The following is a 23,976-nucleotide window of genomic DNA, read 5'->3' on the forward strand; positions in this document are numbered from 1 at the left end:
TATATATATATATATATATATATATATATATATATATAAAATTAAATAAATATAATATTACTTTTCAAAAGATAGTAAACTTGTGACAAAATTCAATCTTGATTGCTATTTGAAACAATTGAAGCTGATCATGAAATATTTGGATTCTAGAGAGGCATACATTCCATTCCCCTGGCACCGGGCAGAGCCCATTGCCAACTTTAGATATGCCTCTAAACTAGGCTGGGAGCCTAAAAAACATAAACCCAGGAGAAAAACAAGAATAACTTTGTTTTTCGTGTCTCGAGCTAGACGATATGACCTGCTTAGTTGTTCATTCGCTCTCATCGAACGCTCTTATTCATTCATGACGTAATATCACACGTACTCAGTCGAAACTCGCGCATACTCGCGCTTCACGATAACGCTTCTCGATCTTTGTATTTTAAAAACGAGTCGTGCTCTCTCGCATCTTTGTCTTTTCCCTTTCTTTTTCCAACTACAATTTCAAATTTCTTTTTTAAAAATGTTAACCGATAAAGAAAAGATAATTCTGTTTCTTTATCGAAAATTTGGAGACCATATTAGATCATACGAAGAAGTAACTGATCACATTCAATGCTGCATATTCTGATCGCAATTTTATTTCTAAATCCACCGTTCAGAAGACAGTGATACGTTTTTACGAAACAGAAACAGTTAAAGACCAAAATCCTTTTAAGCCTCATAACTCTATAAATATGCCTAATAAAAAAATACTTTATTATAGGTTTTTGGAAAGCCCTTAAAATAAGCTACAAGAATATGTAATAAAAAGTGGGGAGTCCAATTAAAAAAATTCAATTTGACTTTCGTATGATCTCCGTTCTCCATCCAAAGTCAAATTTTTAGCCATCATTAGGTACATTTTATTAAGCCCTACAACTTTGCTACTTACATATTTTTCGCTACAGTTGATCCTTTTCGAGATATTTGACCGTTTCCGGACATTTTGCCAACCCTGTATATGTGTGTGTGTGTGTGTGTGTGTGTGTGTGTGTGTGTGTGTGTGTGTGTGTGTGTGTGTGTGTGTGTGTGTTATATATAACATCATCTGATCGCCGCGCCTGCGCGCTACGGTCAAAATACACTTCTCAAACATCGTCTGTCCTATTCTAAGGCAAGCTCCTCTTAAGGTCGTTCTATATTAGTTTAGCCGATCGTAAGCAGACGCAATTCTTATTGCGACAGCCAATCAGAAGCATCAATAGTGCTACTGACGCTTCTGATTGGCTATCGCAACAAGGGTTGCAATCGTCTTGCAACTAATGCAACTAGAACAACTTTTACAGGCAGCATAGGGCGACTAGCAATATAATAGTATTACATATATGGTGTCACCTATGTTTCTTGTTGAAAGATATCCTATATAAGTCTATGAGCGCGGGGTATAAGTCCAACAACCGCTACAAATGCTGCGCAACATTTCTCCCTCTTGTTCTATTCCTCGGATTCGAATGAAGAAAGAAGTAAAAACGCTACAAAACATTTGCAGCGCCCGCTGGACTGTACTCTATGGCGCTGACTTGAAACTAATCTCAGGGCCGCCAAACTGTATTACATTTTACGTAACTAACATTAGTAGCGCCTTCTGAGATGAGATCCCCTTGAATGAGAACTAAAAAGCAATATGGCGTCATAAAACGCGTGACGGCTAAAATAATCGCAATGAATTAGATATCTTTATAAGGCGCTTCGTTTTTTACACACTTCGTTCACATCGGCTCACACTTTAACTTGTTTTGCTTTCATGTGGTTTTTTCCAACCAATATTTATTTCTCATTCAAGGGGACCTCATCTCAGAGAGCGCTACTAATGTTACATAAAATGCATAGGAGTTTGGAGGCCCTGACTATCCTAAGTGCTTTATCGTATAGCGAATTCGGCACCCGCACTACACCGGGTCAGTGCATATTAAAGACTGTTACATACGAAATAATCATTTAAATAACAAAGAATATGAGCACTTTGAATTATTAAATACTAACAATAATATTATCACATTAATTATTTCTACGTCAAAATCCTTCTGTTATGCCATTGTATTTTGATATTTTATGTATAGCAGCCTTCAGTGTACACTGAGACCTGTGATCTGTTCTTTGTAGCTGCACTGCTGAACTAGTGTAATAAGTTAGAATAAGAAAGTGTATATTTATCTCATTTTAATATATTGCATCAGAGGCAAGGCTTCTGGTGTGGTGCAGATGACCGAATTCGCTAGTAACACTGCTCCATATGTTGTTTTTACACTAAATCGATTCGTTTCATCATACTGCACGTAAAAATATTCAAGGAAAATTATCGAATGTATTTTTTGTGAAATATCTCGTCCCAACATATTTTAACATAAAAAACATTATTTCGACATATTTTAACATGAAAACATTTGAAATATGTCGCCGAGTATTCACCTTCCAACGACCTTATTTTCGTACACAGAATGATGGGGACAGAACAATAGGACAATGAATATATATAATTCAAAACATACTGTGTAACGGCGAAATTCTTCTTTTCACGTTGCGAACAATTCGTTTTCGCCAGTCTCGCCTTGCAAACTCGAAGCAATACACTCGGCTCGCCAATACTTGACTTACCAATTCCCAAGTATCGAGTTGCGGTTATGGAACGCACTGCGGTGAGAAGCGACGTTCTCGTTGAAACCGCGCCGAATAGATTGTTTCTGCCGTGTGAGACAAATGTTTTAACCGCACACTTGCTAATCCGTACGGCCAATTTTGCCATCTTCGTCCTCTCGTGCTGCGACCGTACGAAAGATTGTCGATGACCCTAACCCTCCTTTCGACCGTAAGCGCGCAATCTGAATAGTGTCGAATGACGAGAGAAAACTTCGACCCGACCCGACCGCTACTATCGTTATCGGCCACTCTCCTATCTCACTAATTAAAAACAATTGAGCTAGTTTTGTATCTCGACCAACACTATTAACGATTGTCTGTAAATTCTCATTGTGTTTTATCATCAAGAACAATACTTTAAGAACATATGAAAAGAGAGTGTTTACAAAGTAAAATATTTCAAAAATAATTTAGATCTATATTTATCAAAACTTTCTTATTTGTGTCATATTAGTCTATTTTTATTTATAATCTCCTGTGTACCCTGTATAAGCAATAACAATTTCATTTTGTAAATTAATAATGTATGACTAATACTTGACAGAGTTATCATTACACAACAAATGCTCTATTTTGTATGTTGCTTATATGAATACATATACACTGTTTGAACAGGATAATTTGTTAAAGTAACCACAAAGGAACTTAGATAAAAAAAAAAAAACTATCCTTATATTAATCATTGATCAAAGTAGAAATTCATTATAAAAAATTAATGTATGTACATTCCATATAAGAATACTATCATATGGGTAGCATTTGATGGAGGATGTTACAATATGTCAAATTTACATAATGTTTAAACTATATACTTTGTCATACGAGTTTAAAAGAAGATAACAGCAGCACATACTTTAAGAATACATCGTAATATGTTATCAAAATTTGATATCAGTATGACCTCAGAGATCATCGTCATATACACTATATTATGTGATACTGTGTATATATATATGATGTAGTAAATATATGAAAGAGACCACTGAAGCATCAGTATGCATCTGTATCTTTCTAAGCATCAATTACCTTTCATATCTGCTAGTTTTCATTCTCCTGTTCTTTTTATCTTGTTTCATGATTATTATTTATACAGCTGAATATATATACCAGACAAAGAAATAATTTTAGTCCTAAATACTATCGATAAAACTATCAATAAAATAAAATTCAAATCACATCAGTTCTACATCAAGGAGATATATTCTTTCTCAAAGATGAGATACGTCATTCCTTGAACCTAATGTGTGCATTAATGTACTACATGTATAGGCTTTACACATCTCAATTGAAATTAATGCAAAAAATATTATTTTGGAGAATGTAACCTCTAGTTGCCTAGATATTTGTTGCAAACTATTTTGTAAAAATTCGTCTGTATTACAGATATAAGCCACCTATTTCATCGTATGTTGTTGAATTTTTTGAATAAGCAAACTGATGAAAGTGACAGACATTTTTATACTACAACCCAATAGTATAAGAACGTCCGCCTGGATTGTGAATGGAGACTGGAATAGGCTTGCTGATACACCATTCGTACCAAACCTTCTTGGAGCTACATTTGCGCCAAAAATGTGCTACTAATTGGTCCTCTGCCTTTAAATATACTGGCTCCTGCATGGACAGATAATTTTTTTATTTTTATCACTGTCTATTTCAAGATGAACGTGATGTTTATTTTCCAGCATACCTTGAGTGGAAAGAAAATTGGGAACCAACTGAACATTTCCGGACTATATGTGCTAGGTTCTATACTTAATGTAATATGCTTGTATAGAATTGTCCTAAAATATCCTGAAAACCCATGTAACACGCATTCTTGTTTTACTTGAAACGTTGTAGTCTCATATCTTGAGTTATCAATGACAGTAGCTGAAATAAAAAAAAAAATAGAAACAAATAAAAACAAAATATAGATGACCTGTGTTATTACATCAAGACTTGTATACAAACCTCTATTCGGATGTTCAAATGTAAAAAGCGCTTGTGGTTTCGCTATATCGTACTTATTTTGAAGATGTACTACATAGGGAGTCTCAAAATTAGTCAATGGATGTTTATCTTTATCTCTGAGTTGTCTGACTTCGTTGTATAGCTTTGAGGATTGTATAGGAGCAATGTACGAAGTATACGATTGTGGTATATTAATTCCATCATCTAACATAAATAAAAGAAAGAAGAGAATTTTTTGATCGGTTGCTATAAATAAATGAAGTTATAAATGATGCAATTCAAACCTCGCAAAAACTTTAGGACATTGTCCAAACATTCAGGAGACAGTTCATTATCACCAAAGGATCCAAGTAGTTCGGAAACAATAATATCAGCCTTTTCGGGAGCTTCCCATTCTCTCATGTCGCACGATATCACCTTGACTTTGTCTTCCCACACGTCTCTCTCGAGAGCTTGCAAACTATAGATATAGACAATAAAATACAATGCAAGTTAATTCATCTTATCATACAAAGTCTTTGTGTGTTTCAAAAGATCCTTACGTTAGCACAGCATTGGGATTCTTCTCCACTGCGTACACCTTCACTTGTTGAGAGGCCATATCTGCAGCGTTCAAAGACGCAGTTACGAGAGGTCCTCTTCCAGCACCGACCACCATGATTACTCTAAACATTTTCAATCGCTACATTTCTTTGTGATCATAATATTACGATATTGATTCAACTTACACTTTCCTCTCTTCCTCCTGAACTTTAGGCATAATATCTCTAATGGCTTCATATATAGCGCTCTGATATTCTCGATATTTTACAGGATCCTTCTCGAATATTTCGTAAGTTTGCGACTCAAGATTATCCATCAAAGGTTGCAACGGACACTGTAAGTAATCTTCGTACCCACGAGCAAATCTTTCCACTGCTCCAGTAGTTTGACATCCCTGAAAAGATGAAAACGTTATTTCCGTCTACTAAGATTGTAACAAAATATATTATCTTATAGACAACTTTATGTAATCTCTTTCAATCTTACCTTCCACAAATAATCAAGATAGTTGTGATAATAGCTGATACTTTTGTAACGTGACGCACCCGTTAATATAAATTGTATTTCTAACGTGCCAAATCTTTTGACCAATGCCTGATGCGCTTTACTTAACACTGGATATCCTTTTTTATTAGTTAGAAATATCGTTGTTGGTAAAATTAAACATTTCACTGGCTCCCCAAGCCACCTATCAATCTTTAAATTCAAAGAAATATTCACATTAATAAGTTCATATTGATACATCAAAAAATATGTTACATAGGTAATATTTTTAATTTGTAAAATTTGTTTTATTTTATAAAAGTACCTCTGCTGGTTCAGGTAGGTCATGACTAACAATTAATGCAACTCCTAATTTTCTGTTATAATCACATATTATTCTAAATGCATTCCACCATTCCCATGGACTTTCCACTATCGGACAATCCTCTTCTCTGTAAGAATAGCTTTGCCTAATTGGATTTTCCATAGGTACTTGTATCCAAACCTACAGTGGCCAACAGAATATCTTAATAATTTCAATTAGCCTTAATCTCTCATTTAAATATCAAAAATTTACCTGGAAAATACAATTACTTGACAATTTATCACAAAAAATTCTTGCAAGATTTGTGTTTTTATCTATTCCACTCATCAATTTGAAAGTTATGCCTGACAAACCAAAATGCATGGCCAAGGCTAATTCTTGATTTAAAGCTTCTTCACTATTTTTTCTAATAATTGCATCAGTTGAGTCCACATTGATAAATGGTGAGAATTTACCTATTATTAAATTATTCCAATCTGAAGAATATATATTTATATATTATTTATATATTATGTATATTTATATCTCATAATATATATATATATATATATACATATATGTGTGTGTGTGTGTGTGTGTGTATACATATTATTTAAATATCATAAAAATTTATTAAAAATATTTTATCATAATTTACCTGAACTATTCAAAACTAAATCAGGTCTAGTGAATGGTCCTGGACGATTCTTGGCAGAACCTGATATAAATTCTCTCTTGAGCAAAGGATGTACCAATGGAACACAGATAAAATCATATCTAAAAAATAAAAAAATGAAACATGTACAGAAATATCATGATTTTTTTTATTTAATAAACAAAATTTATAAAATGTATAACTTACCTTGAAGAACTTGCAGTGCACAAACAATCATTTAGATTTGCAGCACAACAGAAATCCAACCCGCAAGAAATCGGCTTCTGATTTGTCATTTCAATGTTGTCAATTATGTGTGTTTCTTCTGAAATAATTATAGTTGGTTATATATATATATATATATATATATATATATATATATATCCACAAATATTAGTATTTTTTGCATATAAGAAAATTACAACCGGCATCGTGTGGAAACGTATAAATTTAGATGACAAACACAAAGAGATACAATTTGACTAAAATTTATTCCAAATATTAACACAATGTTGTATATTCTTATCCTATATATGTAGATATTAATAATACATAAAAAAATATACAATTAATACATATATATATCACAATTTATGAAATTATATTTGTAATAGCTAGAGGTTACGGCCAGTTCAGAGCATTCGGGATCTACAAGAGAGACTACGAAAACATCTAATTAAGAATTATAAATTCATTTCACAGTTAAAACAAAAAAGAATCACCCAATTATGATATTTGTAATCAATAAGATTGTTTACAGTGCACCTCAGAACGAATTTAGAATAAAAAAAGATTAAAGTCGGAATCTAGTGGACGCTAAGCGTGAAGTTTGCCACGATTAATGGAGGACTCACATTGCGTCTAATGTCCAATAAAAGTGGTCTGTTCTATTTGTATGTACTTGACCGGAAAAAAAACTCCGGTTGGAAAACTATTCTTTTAAATCGTTTTTATTTCGTATGAAGTGCAATTGAAAAGATTTGTGAGTCATTCTATTACTTGTAATTAATTGTTCTTTTTTGGACCATGTATTTAGCCGGAAATAATGACCGGAGGTAAATTAAACAAAGGTTCGGTACGGTATCGTTTGTATTTCGTATGAAGAATTATGAAGTATCATTAAAAAGTATCATTAAAAAGTTTGTGAGTCATCCAGATAATTTTAATTAAATATTAAAAAATCATATATTTGGCCGAAATATCGATCTCAAGCGCTGCTGTGGAAGTACCGTCAGGCACGATCGGTGTACTATCTAGTATTTCAATACCCAGATAGCCAAACCTGCGCGAACAGATTTCGAACAGAGTTTGCTATCAACTTTTGATGGCAAATAGCAAATTTGATGCAGGATCTGTTATATCAAATCTTGCTGCCAAATTGCCGCCAGATATGCGGCAGAGTTTGTTGTTAGATAATTGCTGCAGATTTGCAGCAAAAGCAGAGCTTGTAGCGATTTGACAGCAGATTGGCGGCAGAAATCGCGCAGACCTTGCTGCGCTGCAAGCTTTGCGCGATTTTTGCTGCAAATTTGGCACCAATTGTCCGACAGCAAGATCTGTCGCCAAAACCGTAGCCTAATGTAGACACAGATGGCTATGATTTTGCTGTGGGTTTTTTATCAAATTTGCTGCCAATCTGCGCGCAGTCTGCGCACAATTTGCTTACTGGGTACTCATGGTTCATTTTCGGGTAATTATGTATAATAATGGCTCCTGCACACAGGACGCGATAATGCTTGCCGCGCGGCGGAAGTTCGCGCGACAGCCAATCAATATGCTGCTTTCCGTAATAACCTTCTAGCTCTTATGGAAAAACAACATATTGACTGGCTGTCGCGCGGACTTCCGCTGCGCGGCAAGCATTACCGCGTCCTATATGCAGAAGCATTCTTTGTTTATTAAAATGTTCAACTTTTTTCTTAATAATTTTTTAATAAACAATGAAAGCCAATCAATATGTTGTTTTTTCGTAAGAGCTAGAAGGTTATTACGGAAAGCATCATATTGATTGGCTGTCGCACAAACTTCCGCCGCGCGGCAAGCATTACCGCGTCCTGTGTGCAGGAGCCATAACTCGTGACGCAGCGACGCGACGCGATGCGTGACGCGCTCAGTGGGAACTTAGCCTAAATGCGAGTCGACCGATCCAGTTAGTCGGCATTTCACTGTGATTGGTCCATTGATAGTCGGCAGTTGAGTCAGCCTATGCAGTCGGCAGTCTGATACGGGCTTAAGCACCCAATTTCATTATATTCTGTAGCTAACTGCATGTCAAGTACTTGTTTAAAAAATTCACTCAATTTATATTTCATACTTTCCGCTAGAAAATCATTTCTTGTGTGATATTACAAGTATCGTAAATAAAAGTTGATTCGTATTTTAATGTAAAATAAAAAAATCCCTTTTTATGCGTCCCTCCGCAAGAGGTCTCTATAGTCTTCCTTGCTGGCTCGTAACGGCAATAGCAACAGGTTCCAGTTGAATCACTTGACAAAGGAGAACGAGTTGCAAGGACATCTGAGAGAGACGTAATTCGATCAGGTTTGACCAATTTGTATACATACTGGTTTACTGAATCATCTCGTGAAACTCGTGATACGTTTGAAACTGAGTTTTTTCGATTATATCGCTGCAATTTAATTCAACACTTTATAGAAAATCATACAGGAAGTAAAAGAGTTTAATTGCATTTAAATCACTATTCATTCACATACAGAAAGCTCTATTTAACATCTTCATTTTAACCGTTATAAAAGATGAATTTGAAACAATTTTTAAAGCTGCTAATGTTTCCAAGTTTAACATAGATCAATTTTCAAGTTTGTATGAATCACATTACTAGTAATTTAATATTAATATATTGTAGTGTGTTAGTGTATAAAGTAATTTAAAAATTTGAAAAAATGTAAATTTGGCGCGAGAAACTACTGTATCTCTTAATATAGTTTTATTCTTTATGTATTACATATATACATAACATTTATATACACATAACCTTTTTATACTTATTTTATATGTGTTTGTATCATTGTGATTGTAATTTGAGTCTTCATCTTGTAGATTTAAATTGAGAACAGCTTAGAATAAAAATAAATTGGAGAAAAATTAAAAAAATATATAAATTGGAGAACAATTAAAAAAAATATATATTTATTCTATATAGAGTTAGTAATATAAAGACTGAACAATATGCCTTCTCAAGAAGATCCAAGTAATGGACGTATGGCAAATTTTAAATTTACCAATAGACTTGACGTAAGTATAAGTAATTCTCTCTCTAATTTGTGTTTAACATAAGTAATACTATATCTAACTATATTATAAGCTTTTCAAAGATAGATTAATATTTATTGTTAGAATACTTTATCGATATTTTTGTAATTTACATACATAATTCTTTTCATTATATATGTGTACATAATGATATAGAAATTTAAAATATCCATATGTATTCAATATGGAACATGTTTGACAATTTTGATGTGCTTTAGGAAGCACGAAGGCGAAGGAACATAGTATCTGTGGAGCTACGTAAAGCCAAGAAAGAAGAACAATTATCGAAGCGACGTAATCTCAACACAGAAGAGGAGGCATTGAATCTATCATGTGAAGCCATTTCGCCCAATTTTTCATCCATAGACGATATTGTGGCGGGAATGAAATCACCGGACGAAACGATACAACTGCAAGCGACACAGACTTGCAGAAAGTTGCTGAGTCGGGAGAAGCATCCTCCGATAGAGACTATGATAAATCGTGGCATAGTACCACGCTGCGTTGAACTTTTAAATTGCGATCATAAGTAAGCAAATTCTAGTCTGTTGGAGCAAAGCTTTTCCTGGATGATTTTTACAACATTTATCCAATTTATCCAATATTACGTATTTATTTATTATTTTTTATCCAATAGGAAAATATACCTCCTGAGAATTACAAAAAAAAAAACATTCTCCTATTGGATACAGAATACAAAACTTTTCAAAAAAGAGTATTGCAATTTTTAATCAACCGACTAATAAGGTCGATTATCGTTCTGAGAAAAAATGATTATTTATAATTACATAAAATTATGTATGATCACATATGAATTTTATCTTTATATAGTTACGTATATAATCATATATGTTCACACAGGAAAAAATGATGTTAAATGAAAAAGAAAAGAAATAGTTTTATTCAATTAAACATCGACATTATATACTGCTAGAAGCATAAACATTTACTTCGATTGTATCTGTATAATTATATTTTTTTCGTTGTGAACATATATATAATGATTATTTACAATCGTATTACACACACACACACACACACACATCATAATAATTATATATAATCATATAAAGGTAAAATTCATATATGATCTTTTTTCCCAAAATCTTTTGGTAGGTCAAGTAAATTCCACTTAACGATCGCGCCGACCGCAAGCGTCATTTCATTCTTATTTCTGGATGTTAAACAGAAACGGAATGATGTCCTCATCGACCTGATCGTCAAGTGAAACTTATCTTTATTCGCATATTCGTGAATAAGACAATAACATCTTTATGTTTTTCTTTATATTTATATTTATTATCTTTATATTTTTCCCCATTCAGTGTCGCTTTACAATTCGAAGCAGCATGGGCATTAACCAACGTAGCTTCTGGTACATCCGAACAAACGGAAGTCGTTATAAAATACGGAGCTGTACCGCGCTTAGTGATGCTGCTGAAATCACCATCGCCTAATGTCGCCGAGCAAGCGGTATGGGCTCTGGGAAATATAGCCGGGGATGGACCTATTGCGCGCGATCTTATTCTTGGACATGACGCTATGCCTCTTCTGCTCGATTTAATAAAACCAGATACTTCTGTACGTAATCCAATGCATAATTTACATATCATTGACACGTTATATCAGCTTTCTTTTTTCTATATATAACTAAACGCCATTATATACTAACATAGAAATATACTCTCTCTGATTCTTTCTAATAACAATACGCAGGTGACATTTTTGCGCAATATCACTTGGACATTGTCTAATTTATGCCGAAACAAAAATCCACCTCCGTCGTTTAATATAGTTAAAACTGCTCTTCCAACGTTAAATCGTCTGCTTACCAATCCAGATCAAGATATACTTGGTGAGATATTTTTTATAGGGTTTTCTTTTATTATTATGTTACATTCTACAATGTGTGTGTGTGTGTGCACACACACACACACACACACACACATCTTACATACATACACCAATCATCTTTCCGTATCCAGACGAAATATTAATATCGATACTCTAACTTTTTAGCTGATGTTTGTTGGGCACTGTCTTATCTTACTGATGGAACTAACGATAAGATACAAGCAGTATTGGATAGTGGCATTGTACCTAAACTTGTAGCATTGCTCACATCGAAAGAAGGAACTGTCCTCACTCCAGCGTTACGTACAGTTGGAAATATAGTGACTGGTGATGATGCTCAGACCGATTCCATAATTGTGGCGGGAGGCTTAGCGCATCTTTGTAACTTGTTGAGTCATCCGCGGAAGAACGTTGTGAAAGAGGCCGCTTGGGCAATCAGTAATATCACAGCCGGCAATACGGAACAAATTCAACGTGTGATAAATGCCGGAATATTGACGCCATTAATTCATGTACTTCAAACTGTAAGTATATATTTCACATATATATAGATCATACTTAGGGTACAGCGGGATAAATTGAATAGCAGGGGAATTTGGATAATATTAAGCGTTTGTGACAATTTCAGAAAAATATGATATAGAGCATAAAAATATGAATATATAGCATATTAACCTCAAACATAAAACAAGGCATCTCATATTTTTCTAAAATTGTCGCAAACGCTTAATATTATCCAAATTCTCCGGCTATTTAATTTACTCCGCTGTTTACCCTTATAAATTAATCAGTAGATATGTACTGTAGACATTTCAACAAGTACTATCAAAAGAGAATATTATTTTGTACCTACAATATTATTTATAGGGAGATCTTAAAACACAAAAGGAGGCTGCGTGGGCTGTAACCAACTTGACGTCAGGTGGATCGATTCAACAGCTAGCTAATCTAGTACAGGCGAACGCATTACCATCTCTTTGTAACTTATTGGATACAAAAGATTGGGGTATTACTATTGTCGTCTTAGATGGTTTGTCGAATATCTTACAAGCTGCTGAGAAAATGGGCCAAGTTGATCAAGTCGCCATGATAATAGAGGAAACCGGAGGATTAGATAAATTGGAAGCTCTTCAACATCATGAGAACGAGCAGATTTACCACAAATCTATGTCTATAATCGACTTATTTTTCTCTGGGGTTTGTATAATTGTATTATAGATTTATAAACCGAAAACAGAGCATATATAAGCACCTATATTTTTTCTGTGAACTATATAAACAAGATTCTTAACCATATGATCAAAAATGAAAGTAAGGAAGAGAGGGAAAAGGAGAGGAAGAGATGGTAGCAAATTAGAGCCAGTCGCGGTTGTTGATGCAAATAATTAAACTATGGGAGGATAAGATATATTGCCTAGCCGAGGTAGTATTTCTGACAATATTTAAAATTGTTAACAATGTAGAAAGAATAAAGTATATAGATAATAAAGTATATTAAATAGTTTGGGATGAGATATATATATATACATACATATATATATATATATATATATATATATATATATATATATAATGAAATAATAACTATTTGAAATAAAGGGTCGAGACTTAACATGGAAGTTGATTCATCGCGTACGTTTCAAAGTCCGGAAAAACATTCGGTGCGTACGTTGACACTTGTCAGGCCTTATTATCCTCCGATAATTTAAATAATCGCATGAACAATCGCGATTGATTCTTATTTGCCATTTTTCTTTCATTTCACTATATTTTTCCGTTCAATATTTTGATTTTTATACGCATGCATCAACGTATAAAGCAAGTGAAAGTGTCAATTTCTCTTTAGATGAAAAGAGATATAAATCGTCAAAGATATAATCGTTTCAGGATGACGAACAAGTGGATCTTGCTCCTGCGGCAAATAATGAGGGACAGTTAGAATTTAAAGCATCGGAGGACAAATCGACAAACTTTCAATTTTGAACGTGTATACATCACACATCTGGAAAAAATGTCGCAAGTAAAGAAACTTGTAAATACGTACGAGACTTGATTCATAATCAGTTCATATTGTCAAGTCATATTGTATAATCATATCATGTTTAATCTTATAATAATGTATAGATAGAATCATGATTTACCGTGAAAATAACTGTTTTTTCGGCAAAAAACGCAAGTTTTTATCACTATATCGTTTCGCAAATATCACTATGATTTAGCAATTCGATATAATCTTTCATTGATTCTTTGATTTTTATTATCTCTCATAATTCTTTATATTGTATTCTTTAGATATATGTAATATCGTATTGTTATTTATAAATTTAATTTCTCAGAATTTTCAGTACTTAAATGTAATTTTTTGAATACTAAAAGTGTTTTGAATTAAGAACGATTGAACTTTTTTCTGTAGCTTAATCGCAAAAGAAGAAATAATGCAGCTTGATTTCATTTTATATTCCTCTTTATAAAAAAATAACTATACGAATCTTGTGAGTTTTCTCTAAATTCGATATGTTTACACAATTACTCAATCATTATTTTACTCATTGATTCATAATTCATTTCATATATGATGGGATATTGATAAGGAAATATTTCGGTAACATCTGCGGATATCAACAACTGATCTATTATTATATCGTTATATATCGTCTATTGTACACATATTCTGTAAAAAGAGGAACTCAGTATTTACGTTTTGCTATGTATTTTTTATAATAAAATGTCAATGAGTGCATAAATAAAAATATGATTATTTCATTCTATTACATTTCTTTGTAAAAAATCTTTGTTGAGATGGTCGATATAAAAAGCAGTATCAGGTTCAAGGATCGTTCCTTTTTTTCCATATACACACTGCGTACTAAGATAATTAACATAGAAGATGATCTTGTCGATTAAATTATTTGAATTAATTTGCATACTGTAATAAATAATCTATATTTACGATAAGATCGTAGTATATCTAGTCTCTCGAATTAGTATCAACCTACTGAATTACAGCATTTAAGACAATGCTCAGATTGCGACGAATGATAGAAGTATACATAGTTCTTGACGTCGATTACAAGAAGCATTAGAATAAGTGTCAAACAAACTGCTTGGTTTTCTCAATTTAGAAATTTTCCCTATTTAGAAGCTCTAAATAGAGGAAGAAATTGTTAGATGATGTCACTAGTATTTCGTTATAAAGCTTACGTCCACACATTATCGGCCCAGTATGAAGTCACTTTGATCATTTATCAAAAAATGATAGACAAATGCGGCTTTTTTCTTATCGAATGTAATTTGAGTCGCGCGACTTCTCTGGTGATGATAGTCTCTGCTCCTTGGCGGATCTCTCAAGAATATCGATCCGAACAACGTCGCTGTAAATGCATAATATAATATATTACAAATACTTTTGTGACTAAAGCGTCAATAAAAATGAGATATGCTCAGCAAACAATGAATTAAATATGATATAAAAGCAAAGACGTACAAACTATAGGAGTATAACAACCTTACCGAGCGTCTTAGCATCAAGTTCGTTATCTTGTGTATGATTCAATAACTCTTGCAAGAACGAACTGATATAAAGAAAGACTGTTCTTCTGGTCTCGGGTAACTGCATCACAATCTGCAAATGAGCGAAATAATATTGAACGATTCTAGTTTGATCGTGCAAAAGAAAGATATAAACTATACAAAGATAAATACAACAAAGTCAACTTTTTTTTTTAATTTCACTCACTTGTTTACACTGCAAATAATTAGTTGCCGCAGACAAACAAACATTGTGTAGATTATATGGTATCAGAGGTTCTGCTGTGGATTCTAGAAGTAGTAGCAATGCCTCCGCTACCGAATGTACACTACCAGCTATATATATATATATATATACCATATCATCAGTATCATTAAGGAAAGATTACATGTTTTATACAATACGTAATATTTAAAAGTAAACAGAAGGATACGCATTGGGTCTTGACTCCATTCATCCAACCAGTCACGAATAGCTACTATTTCGCTATGAAGACCTGGCGTTTCAAAAAGCCCTGGAGTCTTAATGCCGTGACGATATAGTCTATCTACTAAATGCCATATTTCTTTAGGTACTGCGTATGGCTCTTGCGACAGATTTTTATTATTCTCCTGCAATTTAAACACGAATTTAAGATATGCGTAAAGTTATATGGAAATATACTTGTAAAATTATAACAATGTGTATGCGATAACACGATAGTTGTTGGATATTTACCAATTCCATTATTCGTCCAATAGGGATTTCTCTGATTGGAACTGAAATATGAACCAATGCTTCCATAGAAGAGCCAAAGCAGCTTCTTTCGTAAGTACCTGAAAAAAATCGATTCGTAATTCGCGTTTAACAACATCATTTATCAGAGCAAACACATATATTTGCGTATACAATATACCTGTTACAGTAATGAAAATATCTTTGCCTCCCTCAAGATGTAATACTAAAATATCATACAGCTTATCCTCACCAGAGTTGAGCTTACATGCAGTCTTTTTATCCACATATACTTCCAGCTTAATATCACACTTTTCACCTAAATACGATAAAGGAAAAGACGTAGAAAATTATACAATATATAATTGAAAGTATGCAAATGTAGAACTAGAAATATTTCATTAGAAATAAAAATTCATGCCTGGTTTTATAAAGCCTGTATAAGGCTCTATGTGTAGCCAATCCTTACAGTAACTGGTGTCGTCTAACTTTTTTATAAATTCAAATTGCACTGGTACCTAATTGTTGCAAAATATAAGGAATAAGGTAAAATGAAGTATATAAAGGTAAAAACTTTTCTGCCGTAACATTTGGCGAAATTTCACTTATTTACTCTACTTACTTGGCCTGTATTAGCAATAATGAGCTCTTTACTACTGGGTTCGAGAAACTTCAAAACATCAAAGATAATATCGGTGGTATCGACCATTACTTGCGGCAAGTACTCGTTTTCCAATTTATCAAGCTTCTTCATGACTTCTTCATGAATCTTACGATATTTGGCCGTGTCTATAATTCGTATCTATTGTGGAAAATTGGGTGGTAAAACATATAAGAGTATATATTATTTTCTCAAATATATAATTAAATGGTATGATTAAAAAAAGAAGAGATAGTATTACAATACTTGCCTGAGAATCAAAACTTGCGCTGACTGGTTTATGATCGGAAATTTTGAGTTCCATGTAACTCTTATAACTAATCGATTTAATTGCGTCTCCTTTCCACAATATTCGATCGCACCAAGCCGGAGCTCTGCATTTCTCGCTGCGTTTCGTACCATAGAAACAAAAGATTATACGTTCCGCTAAATCCTATCTTAAAAAGTTCATACGCTTCATCACGCTTTGGATATATTAATTTAATAGAGTTTGAAAAAAAAACCTTGAGTCCCAATTGTCGGTACCAGGATCGTATTTGTACGTCGGTTTAAAATTTATTTCAGCTTCGTGAAATCCGTGAAAAACGCGTCCTAATTTACGTTGTTGTCCAAGCTGATCGTACATCAAGGCGGAAGCGTAGCTGCCTTCCGCGATATGATGTTTAGCCACGATAACATCCATTTCCGTTATTCGATAATTTAAGTCTCCCAACCAATAAATCTGACTACGAGATGAATTTGATTTAAACATTATATCTCGAAGTAGACTGAACAAACTGGGTAAGCAAAGAATGATAACATAATTATGAATATATACAGGATGACTAAGCGTACCATATTTTGTGTACATTAGTATAGATTAGATGAAACTAAACACAAAATTCCTCCATCATTTTATAGACAACCACGTAAAATTATGTGCTATTAATTAACTACCCTGCGCTTGTGTGTGCATTTTTTTCCCAAAATTAATATTAAAATAGTTTCATTTTTCCTACGAAAGAAAATATATATTTATTGTTAGATTTATTTATAATTTTTTTCAACCTACAGATTTCAAATTTTGTTTTACAACAACGGCTAATTTTTCTATTAATATATATATATATATATATATATATATATATATATATATATCCTAAAAAACCCCTAAAATACTATTCTTATTTAATATATACATGATTGTTTTCTATATCTTTTTATAGGTTTCAAAAAAACACTTTTTTTACAATGTTCAGATGAGTGCTTTACAAAAAGTAATTTTATTAGTACGATTAATTATTGGAAAGTATAGTCTTTAACTTTAATTGTTCCACTTTGGTTTATGTTAATATGATATTTAGTTTATTAAGTTATGAAAAAAAACGTTATTCCGAGTTTGATTCAGAGTCGAGCGAATTAGTACGGCTCGTTTACCCCGTGTCAGACTTCGATTATCGCGCAAGGTAGTTAAAGAAAATTGGCAAATGCTCACGTATAATACGATTTGTGATAGCAACGCTTATTTCGTACGTTATAGATTAAGTCAGACTGCACAAAAAATTTTCTATCATTTTGCAAATAAGCACGTAGATTCTTATTTATTAATTAAAGAACATTGGTGGATTATCGCACGTGCGATCATCCGTTAATCCTCTTCAATTAATAACTCAAAAATGTACATGGCTACTTGCAAAATGATTTTTTTTCTGTTTGACCAATCTACAAACACATAATGGCAAACGTCGTTATGACAACTCATGCCGTGTCGAGCGTGATTATTCGCTAAATTTCTTTAATTAATAAAATTTTACGTGGTTGTTTGCAAAAGATAAAAGAATTTTGTGTTCCCTTTGACTTATTCTATATGTACATGAGGTATGGGATGCTTAGTGTTAGATATCCTGTATAAACAAAACTCACTCGTGATCTTTAAAACTTTTAGGTGGCACAAATTTGTCAAATGATAATCTCGTGCAGATATCAGCATAATCTTGATTACGTCGTTCAAACTCTTCACAGTGTGCCGCCAAGTGAGCATTGACAAAGCAGATGGAGGTATTGTGAATACGACAACTTACCGCAACACCACCCTTGTTACCCTAAATAAACGATATTAAAATACGTGAATAACACTCTGCATATTAAGAAAAGTCCGATTATGCGTTGCGTTATTGTCACGAAATTTAAGGTTCCTGGCCTCTCACGTTGTCTATCTTTTTTCTAATGACGTCAGACGCGAGAAAATACATGCTAAAAATTCTTGCGAAATATGTTGAAATAAAAAAAAAATATATATATAATGTAGAAAAAAAAAATAAAAAAAAAAATATATATATATATATATAATATACATAAAGTAACACTCGCAATCGATTAAACAAATTTGTAAGATATTCCGTGTACTCCCCTTTTGCTCTAATAATCAAATTGCAATAATTTATTGTAAATTAATCTGAACGCAAAGAAATAGGTTAAGAAGATGAATTGTATGTCACATTAATTTACGACAAATTATTGATTGTTAGAACAAAAGGGAAGTGCACGGAATATCTTATAAATTTGTTTAATCTATTGCAAGTGTTACTTTATGGATATATATTTTTATTTCAACAAATATTTCGCAAGAAATTTTTAACATTAATTTCTTTGCTTCTGACATTATTAAAAAGAGACAATACAAGAGACTAGAAGCCTTAAAACAATACGACATTTACGCTGACAATACGAGTAGTAGAAACTCACCAACTTCCCCATAATGCCTGTCCCTACCGTATTAGTACTGTATTCGATGAAAGGCATGTGGGCTTCGAGCGCATACACCAACAACATCATGCCTACTAATCTAACGAGAGCAACTTGAGCATAGACACCTCCAGGATGTAATGAATTAACTACAACTTGTCTAAGAAAAAGAATTTTTACATATTATGCAGCTGCATGTGCTAACATATATTAAATTTTTATATATTAATGATATACCTCCATTCTTCTTCTCTAGGGGTTTCGTGAAATAGGAATGCTTCCTTACTTAGATCTAATTCTTGGAATCCGATAGCGTATATATCCGGTGGTGTTTTATCGGCACTTAACCACTGATCTAATTTAATGCCATTTGGAGGTTGTCCATTCACATTCCATGTGCATGTAAGTATACTACAATTATTAATGATTGTTAAACTTATGCATATTTGTCAATTAAATAAAAAGTGATACGAAAAAAAGAAATACTTTATCAAAAATCAATGCAACAACAAACCGAAATGTTTTGCTGTACATATAATCATCTTCTTTACAGGCCATTTGATATCGTACTACTGACTCTCTTGCAGCTACTGGAGATTTACCTGAAGCAATGCATGATCTTTGTACTACAAACTCAGGACTCTCAAGATTGAGTAACTGTAAAAATAATAAATTCCTATTAAAGGGAAATTTTTAATGTTATTGTGATTAATTTGTCCATTTTTATTATAGATCAACTTACAGAGTCAGCAGCATCTGGTGCATCTTTATCAGTAGTCACCAAGCATCTTGTACTTCTTGTTAGCTTCTCAATCCATGAGAATTCTGCTGCTGGACTTTTAGCTGTTTGATACACTACAATTATAATTGTTTAATTATAGAGAAATTAAATGCAATTATAATTGTTTAATTATAGAGAAATAAATTAGCCATATATAAAGATTATTGAAATATTTCAGGTATATTTTTATGTTAGATTCTCTCTATCTAAGAGATAAAACTCTGAAATATCATATACCTTCTATTGCACGAAATATTTCTGATACTAAGGAACTGGTTGCTTCTCCCAGCTTTATTTCAAATATCAGACGAAGTTTCCTTGATGTAATATTCATATATACATCAAGACCATCTTGTGCTTCTCCATTAGTATCTAAAACAAAGAAAGAATAAAAAGATTTAGTTAAAAATATTTACTCATTTACCAAAAAGCTACTTGCCAATAGAATAACTTGAATCCAAATGAAATTAATGACATGTAGTTATTATAGAAAAATCATGATACCTATTCCACATTTGAAATCTTGATCAATAGGTAATATCCCTTCAAGAGTAAGATCACTATATACTTGTGGAGGTGTCTTCGAAGTGAGAAAGATCGCTAAAGCATGAGTCGAACCTTTGTAAATAAGTGCAACATATCTTGTAGATTTTATCCATCCTTGTATTAACGATGCTTCAGTTGCCTATGTTTAGACAGTTAAGGCATTGCAATAATATGTTCTATTCGTATACTATTTATGTACCTAATGATTTGGTTCAATAACTTAGAGTGTGGTAAACGATAGATAATACGTCTATTATTCATTAAATTTAAAAAAGGATACAGTTATGACGGTCTCACCCGAGACAAACTTTGATTGCACGATCGCAAGTGGTTCTGATGTCGACATCGTTCTCGACGTTATTTGTCACCGTACGGTGACACCACACAGACAATTAATTAATAAATTTCTGTAACTGTTTCAAATACTACTATGAAACCTATGTACATTAGTTCGACTGTATGCCATAATGTACAATATACATATCATCATAACACAACATGAACGGAGTTGTTTTTGACAACTTTCGCGTTTAGAGTGCTTGCAGTTTGTGCCAGTCTGTGCACACTCGCGATTATTTCTCTAGTGCTCGTATTTTTAGTTATTACTAGCAAAACCACTATTCCGTTAGAGTGTGTTTAGATGGAAAAAGAAATAGCGTAAAGCCCGTATCAGACTACCAACTGTACCGGCTATTGAATATCTGAAGATAAACTTAAAACAGCCTTAAATATAAGGCTATGAATACCGACTATGAATACTGGCCTTAAAAAAGCCTTAATAATTTAAAACTAAAATATCAAGTTATAATATTAAAAATCTTGTGCGCATATGGAATACTTCTTTCCTCCGCTTATTAATTTTTTTTTGGAAAATTTGGGGAAAATTCATAAAGAATGTGGGGGATATTCAGCTTGAGCCATCTGGCAACACTGCCGCTCTCAGACTCCTCTCTGGGTGCTTTCCAATTGCTTAACAACACATCTTAACACACACGTACACAAAACCAGTTTATTGGTCATATATTATCTAAAATATCTTGTAAGATAATATGCAACCAATAAACTGGTTTTGTGTAATACAGTGTACGCAACTGGAAAGCACCCCATGCTACTAGTTACTTGACGCTTGGAAACGTCAAGAACTTTCGAATTGCATATCGACAAAAGATAAACGTGACGGCGAATGTTTTCTGTCAAAAGTGATAAAACGTGTATAAGGATATTCCGATTGACAATCGATATTCAGACATACAATACGCGTAATTTTGAATATATAAATGCGTAATAAAAGAATATATAACCTCATACGTTGAGTAGATTAATGCACACATTATTTCGTTTTTACGAAATATTTCTCTTTACGTTTATATAAAATATGGATAAATTAAGAAGAGCTCTGAGTGGCAATGAACAATGCGACGAAGAAAGCGGCATTATCACGCAGGTAATTACGTTTAATGAATATATATATGTATATATATATATATATATTTTTTTTTTTTTTATTTATTTATTTGATAACAAGAAGGAGAGAAGGGAGTTTACACCTGTTTGTACTTGCATAAAAAATTATTTCGATAAACTAAAATTATTTTTTCTAAACGCACGCTCGGCGATGGAAGGCTGATGTGGATTTTGTGGTAAATTAGAGTTACATTTTAACATAGTTACAATATATGGAACATGATGTATACAGTTATGAGAGATAATTTTTCTCATCTCAATCTGGAAACTGATGCTCATTCTATTTGATACAGGTCATGGACCAAACAACATTGAGTTGGTCTACTAGGATAAAGGGTTTTGCAATATGTTTCATCGTAGGTGTACTGTGTTCTTTTCTTGGATCATTTGCTCTATTCCTAAATAAAGGCCTTGCGGTATTTGCTGTATTCTATACTCTAGGCAATGTTATTTCTTTGGCTAGGTAATATTATATATAATTATTGATGCTTTCGATTGTTAAAGCCCTATAATATGAAGGATAAAGAATTTATAACATTAGAGAATTTGTATCATAATAATAATACTAAATCAACTGTACAACTTAATGTAAACATTATAACACTTGTATGCTTTAGTACTTGTTTCTTAATGGGACCATTTAATCAGCTTAAAAAAATGTTTGCACCAACAAGAGTAATTGCAACCATAATAGTATTTGTTACTATTGCTTTGACGTTAGTTGCTGCATTACATGTAAGTACATATAATTTTCTGGTCTTTTTCTGTAACATATTAATACTAATTGCTAATTCCCAATATTTTTCCTTTACAGTTGCACAACCCTGGATTAGCTCTCCTATTTATAATCATTCAATCTCTAGCTATGACATGGTATTCTTTATCGTATATACCATATGCTCGTGATGCTGTTAAAAAGACAGTGGAATCTTGTATCACGTGAAAGAAGAAATTAATTTTCTTTATATCAGTTCGTTATACAAATGCATTATATACTATTTTGAAGAAAAAAAACTTTTTACGCTTGTGCTGTTTTGTGGTACTGAATATGGACCATATTCTACTCATATTTGCAGGAGCTATGTGGTAAGATAATTGAAAGATATATTTTGTAAATTGATCATATATTGTACAAATAATACAAGTATAAAAATCCTGTTGTATACTGTAATAAATTTGTAAAGATTTTATATAATACAGGATACATTAAGTTGTCAAGCTTCTTAATAGCTTGCTAACAGGCTTGAGTTTCTAGCAGTAATAATTATGCAATCAGTACAATATTTAATTATTTATAGCAGCTGAGTTTTTCTTCTTTTTTTTTTTAGTAAATACTATATGAAAATTATATATAGGGTTAACATATATTTAAAATATTGTAAGTTTATATATATATATATATATATATATATATATATATATATATATATAGCATGCTAACTATGTACTGTTAGGTCTTTCGTTATTTCATATTTGGTTTACTAATGTCGTAATGATACATTTTATTGTCAGCAAAATATTAATAGTATTCAGTTTGTGAAGTGATGTAATGATAAATGACATAGTATCACTTATCAATTTTTATTATTTTAATATGATTAGATTTTATATGCTGTTATATTACAATTTGCAATTATTAACTTTCGCCGGAGTTTTCTATTTTTTATAAATCTATATTGGGATTTAATAAATAATTATATTCTTAAATATATGTGTATAATTTTTCAAATATACTTGATTTTCTTTCTTAGTTAGAATTAACAGAAGAGACTCTCATGAAAGTGACGATATATGCGGAGACTTTACTTTATATTGAAATTTTAATATAATT

General features: G+C 32.4%; 5 protein-coding genes across 11 annotated transcripts in view; 2 read left to right on the plus strand and 3 right to left on the minus strand.

Annotated features, from left to right (window-relative positions):
* The window catches only part of LOC116842189 (glycine cleavage system H protein), a 6,913-nt gene extending 4,052 nt beyond the window's left edge, over positions 1-2,861 (minus strand). The window contains exon 1 of the mRNA XM_032810999.1: positions 2,620-2,861. Coding sequence (XP_032666890.1) covers positions 2,620-2,767 — 148 coding nt within the window. The 5' untranslated portion in view covers positions 2,768-2,861. The remainder of the gene's footprint in view (positions 1-2,619) is intronic.
* Positions 2,862-3,100: 239 nt separating this feature from the next.
* LOC116842186 (protein arginine N-methyltransferase 5) lies at positions 3,101-7,448 on the minus strand. Of its 3 annotated transcripts, none has more exons than XM_032810995.1 (12): positions 7,322-7,448; positions 6,807-6,924; positions 6,603-6,721; positions 6,218-6,420; positions 5,966-6,145; positions 5,644-5,853; positions 5,343-5,551; positions 5,157-5,279; positions 4,899-5,074; positions 4,615-4,818; positions 4,352-4,533; positions 3,101-4,275 (listed from the first exon to the last, which is right to left on the minus strand). In XM_032810995.1, exons 2-12 carry the CDS (start codon positions 6,893-6,895, stop codon positions 4,123-4,125), a joined length of 1,848 nt encoding a protein of 615 aa, XP_032666886.1. In that variant the 5' UTR covers positions 6,896-6,924; positions 7,322-7,448; the 3' UTR covers positions 3,101-4,122. The 3 variants fall into 3 exon arrangements, with proteins under 3 accessions (XP_032666886.1, XP_032666884.1, XP_032666885.1); XM_032810993.1 differs by having other exon boundaries at positions 6,218-6,441; XM_032810994.1 differs by having other exon boundaries at positions 6,218-6,441; positions 7,365-7,446.
* A 1,531-nt stretch (positions 7,449-8,979) lies between these two features.
* LOC116842175 (importin subunit alpha) lies at positions 8,980-14,475 on the plus strand. 4 transcript variants are annotated; one of them, XM_032810974.1, is made up of 8 exons: positions 8,980-9,140; positions 9,660-9,854; positions 10,091-10,401; positions 11,198-11,453; positions 11,589-11,727; positions 11,892-12,250; positions 12,594-12,923; positions 13,614-14,475. In XM_032810974.1, exons 2-8 carry the CDS (start codon positions 9,789-9,791, stop codon positions 13,707-13,709), a joined length of 1,557 nt encoding a protein of 518 aa, XP_032666865.1. In that variant the 5' UTR covers positions 8,980-9,140; positions 9,660-9,788; the 3' UTR covers positions 13,710-14,475. The 4 variants fall into 4 exon arrangements, with proteins under 4 accessions (XP_032666865.1, XP_032666867.1, XP_032666866.1 ...); XM_032810976.1 differs by having other exon boundaries at positions 9,039-9,140; positions 9,763-9,854; XM_032810975.1 differs by having other exon boundaries at positions 9,113-9,269.
* On the minus strand, positions 14,459-21,027 carry LOC116842174 (type II inositol 1,4,5-trisphosphate 5-phosphatase). Its single transcript, XM_032810972.1, has 18 exons — positions 20,962-21,027; positions 20,640-20,820; positions 20,373-20,507; positions 20,097-20,209; positions 19,869-20,011; positions 19,592-19,765; positions 19,355-19,514; positions 18,533-18,711; positions 17,134-17,355; positions 16,881-17,016; positions 16,592-16,771; positions 16,391-16,487; positions 16,151-16,288; positions 15,973-16,070; positions 15,689-15,866; positions 15,463-15,590; positions 15,237-15,348; positions 14,459-15,097 (listed from the first exon to the last, which is right to left on the minus strand). Exons 1-18 carry the CDS (start codon positions 21,025-21,027, stop codon positions 14,937-14,939), a joined length of 2,601 nt encoding a protein of 866 aa, XP_032666863.1. The 3' UTR covers positions 14,459-14,936.
* Positions 21,028-21,758: 731 nt separating this feature from the next.
* Positions 21,759-23,852, plus strand: LOC116842205 (vesicle transport protein SFT2B). Of its 2 annotated transcripts, XM_032811058.1 has the most exons (5): positions 21,759-22,125; positions 22,304-22,321; positions 22,439-22,608; positions 22,763-22,880; positions 22,960-23,852. In XM_032811058.1, the coding sequence occupies exons 1-5, from the start codon at positions 22,057-22,059 to the stop codon at positions 23,086-23,088; spliced, it is 504 nt and encodes a 167-aa protein (XP_032666949.1). In that variant the 5' UTR covers positions 21,759-22,056; the 3' UTR covers positions 23,089-23,852. The 2 variants fall into 2 exon arrangements, with proteins under 2 accessions (XP_032666949.1, XP_032666950.1); XM_032811059.1 differs by lacking the exon at positions 22,304-22,321 and having other exon boundaries at positions 21,772-22,125.
* The last annotated feature ends 124 nt before the right edge of the window (positions 23,853-23,976 follow it).

The sequence above is a fragment of the Odontomachus brunneus genome, unplaced genomic scaffold, assembly GCF_010583005.1.
Source record: "Odontomachus brunneus isolate Ranch 3 - 2012 unplaced genomic scaffold, Obru_v1 Obru_scaffold_022, whole genome shotgun sequence".
Classification (NCBI taxonomy): domain Eukaryota; kingdom Metazoa; phylum Arthropoda; class Insecta; order Hymenoptera; family Formicidae; genus Odontomachus; species Odontomachus brunneus.

Excerpts from the sequence above, each read along its gene's own strand:
- LOC116842186 (XM_032810993.1), bottom strand. The coding sequence starts at position 6,895 with ATGACAAATCAGAAGCCGATTTCTTGCGGGTTGGATTTCTGTTGTGCT. Across the intron at positions 5,075-5,156 it reads AATCCCAATGCTGTGCTAAC|TTTGCAAGCTCTCGAGAGAG; the intron begins GTAAGGATCTTT and ends CTATATCTATAG. Across the intron at positions 4,534-4,614 it reads ATTTGAACATCCGAATAGAG|CTACTGTCATTGATAACTCA; the intron begins GTTTGTATACAA and ends TTTTTATTTCAG.
- LOC116842175 (XM_032810974.1), top strand. The coding sequence starts at position 9,789 with ATGCCTTCTCAAGAAGATCCAAGTAATGGACGTATGGCAAATTTTAAA. Across the intron at positions 9,855-10,090 it reads AATTTACCAATAGACTTGAC|GAAGCACGAAGGCGAAGGAA; the intron begins GTAAGTATAAGT and ends GATGTGCTTTAG. Across the intron at positions 12,924-13,613 it reads TCGACTTATTTTTCTCTGGG|GATGACGAACAAGTGGATCT; the intron begins GTTTGTATAATT and ends TAATCGTTTCAG.
- LOC116842174 (XM_032810972.1), bottom strand. The coding sequence starts at position 21,027 with ATGTCGACATCAGAACCACTTGCGATCGTGCAATCAAAGTTTGTCTCG. Across the intron at positions 20,012-20,096 it reads CACCAGATGCTGCTGACTCT|TTACTCAATCTTGAGAGTCC; the intron begins GTAAGTTGATCT and ends TTATTTTTACAG. Across the intron at positions 19,515-19,591 it reads CCTAGAGAAGAAGAATGGAG|ACAAGTTGTAGTTAATTCAT; the intron begins GTATATCATTAA and ends TCTTTTTCTTAG.
- LOC116842205 (XM_032811058.1), top strand. The coding sequence starts at position 22,057 with ATGGATAAATTAAGAAGAGCTCTGAGTGGCAATGAACAATGCGACGAA. Across the intron at positions 22,609-22,762 it reads AATGTTATTTCTTTGGCTAG|TACTTGTTTCTTAATGGGAC; the intron begins GTAATATTATAT and ends TGTATGCTTTAG. Across the intron at positions 22,881-22,959 it reads CGTTAGTTGCTGCATTACAT|TTGCACAACCCTGGATTAGC; the intron begins GTAAGTACATAT and ends TTTCCTTTACAG.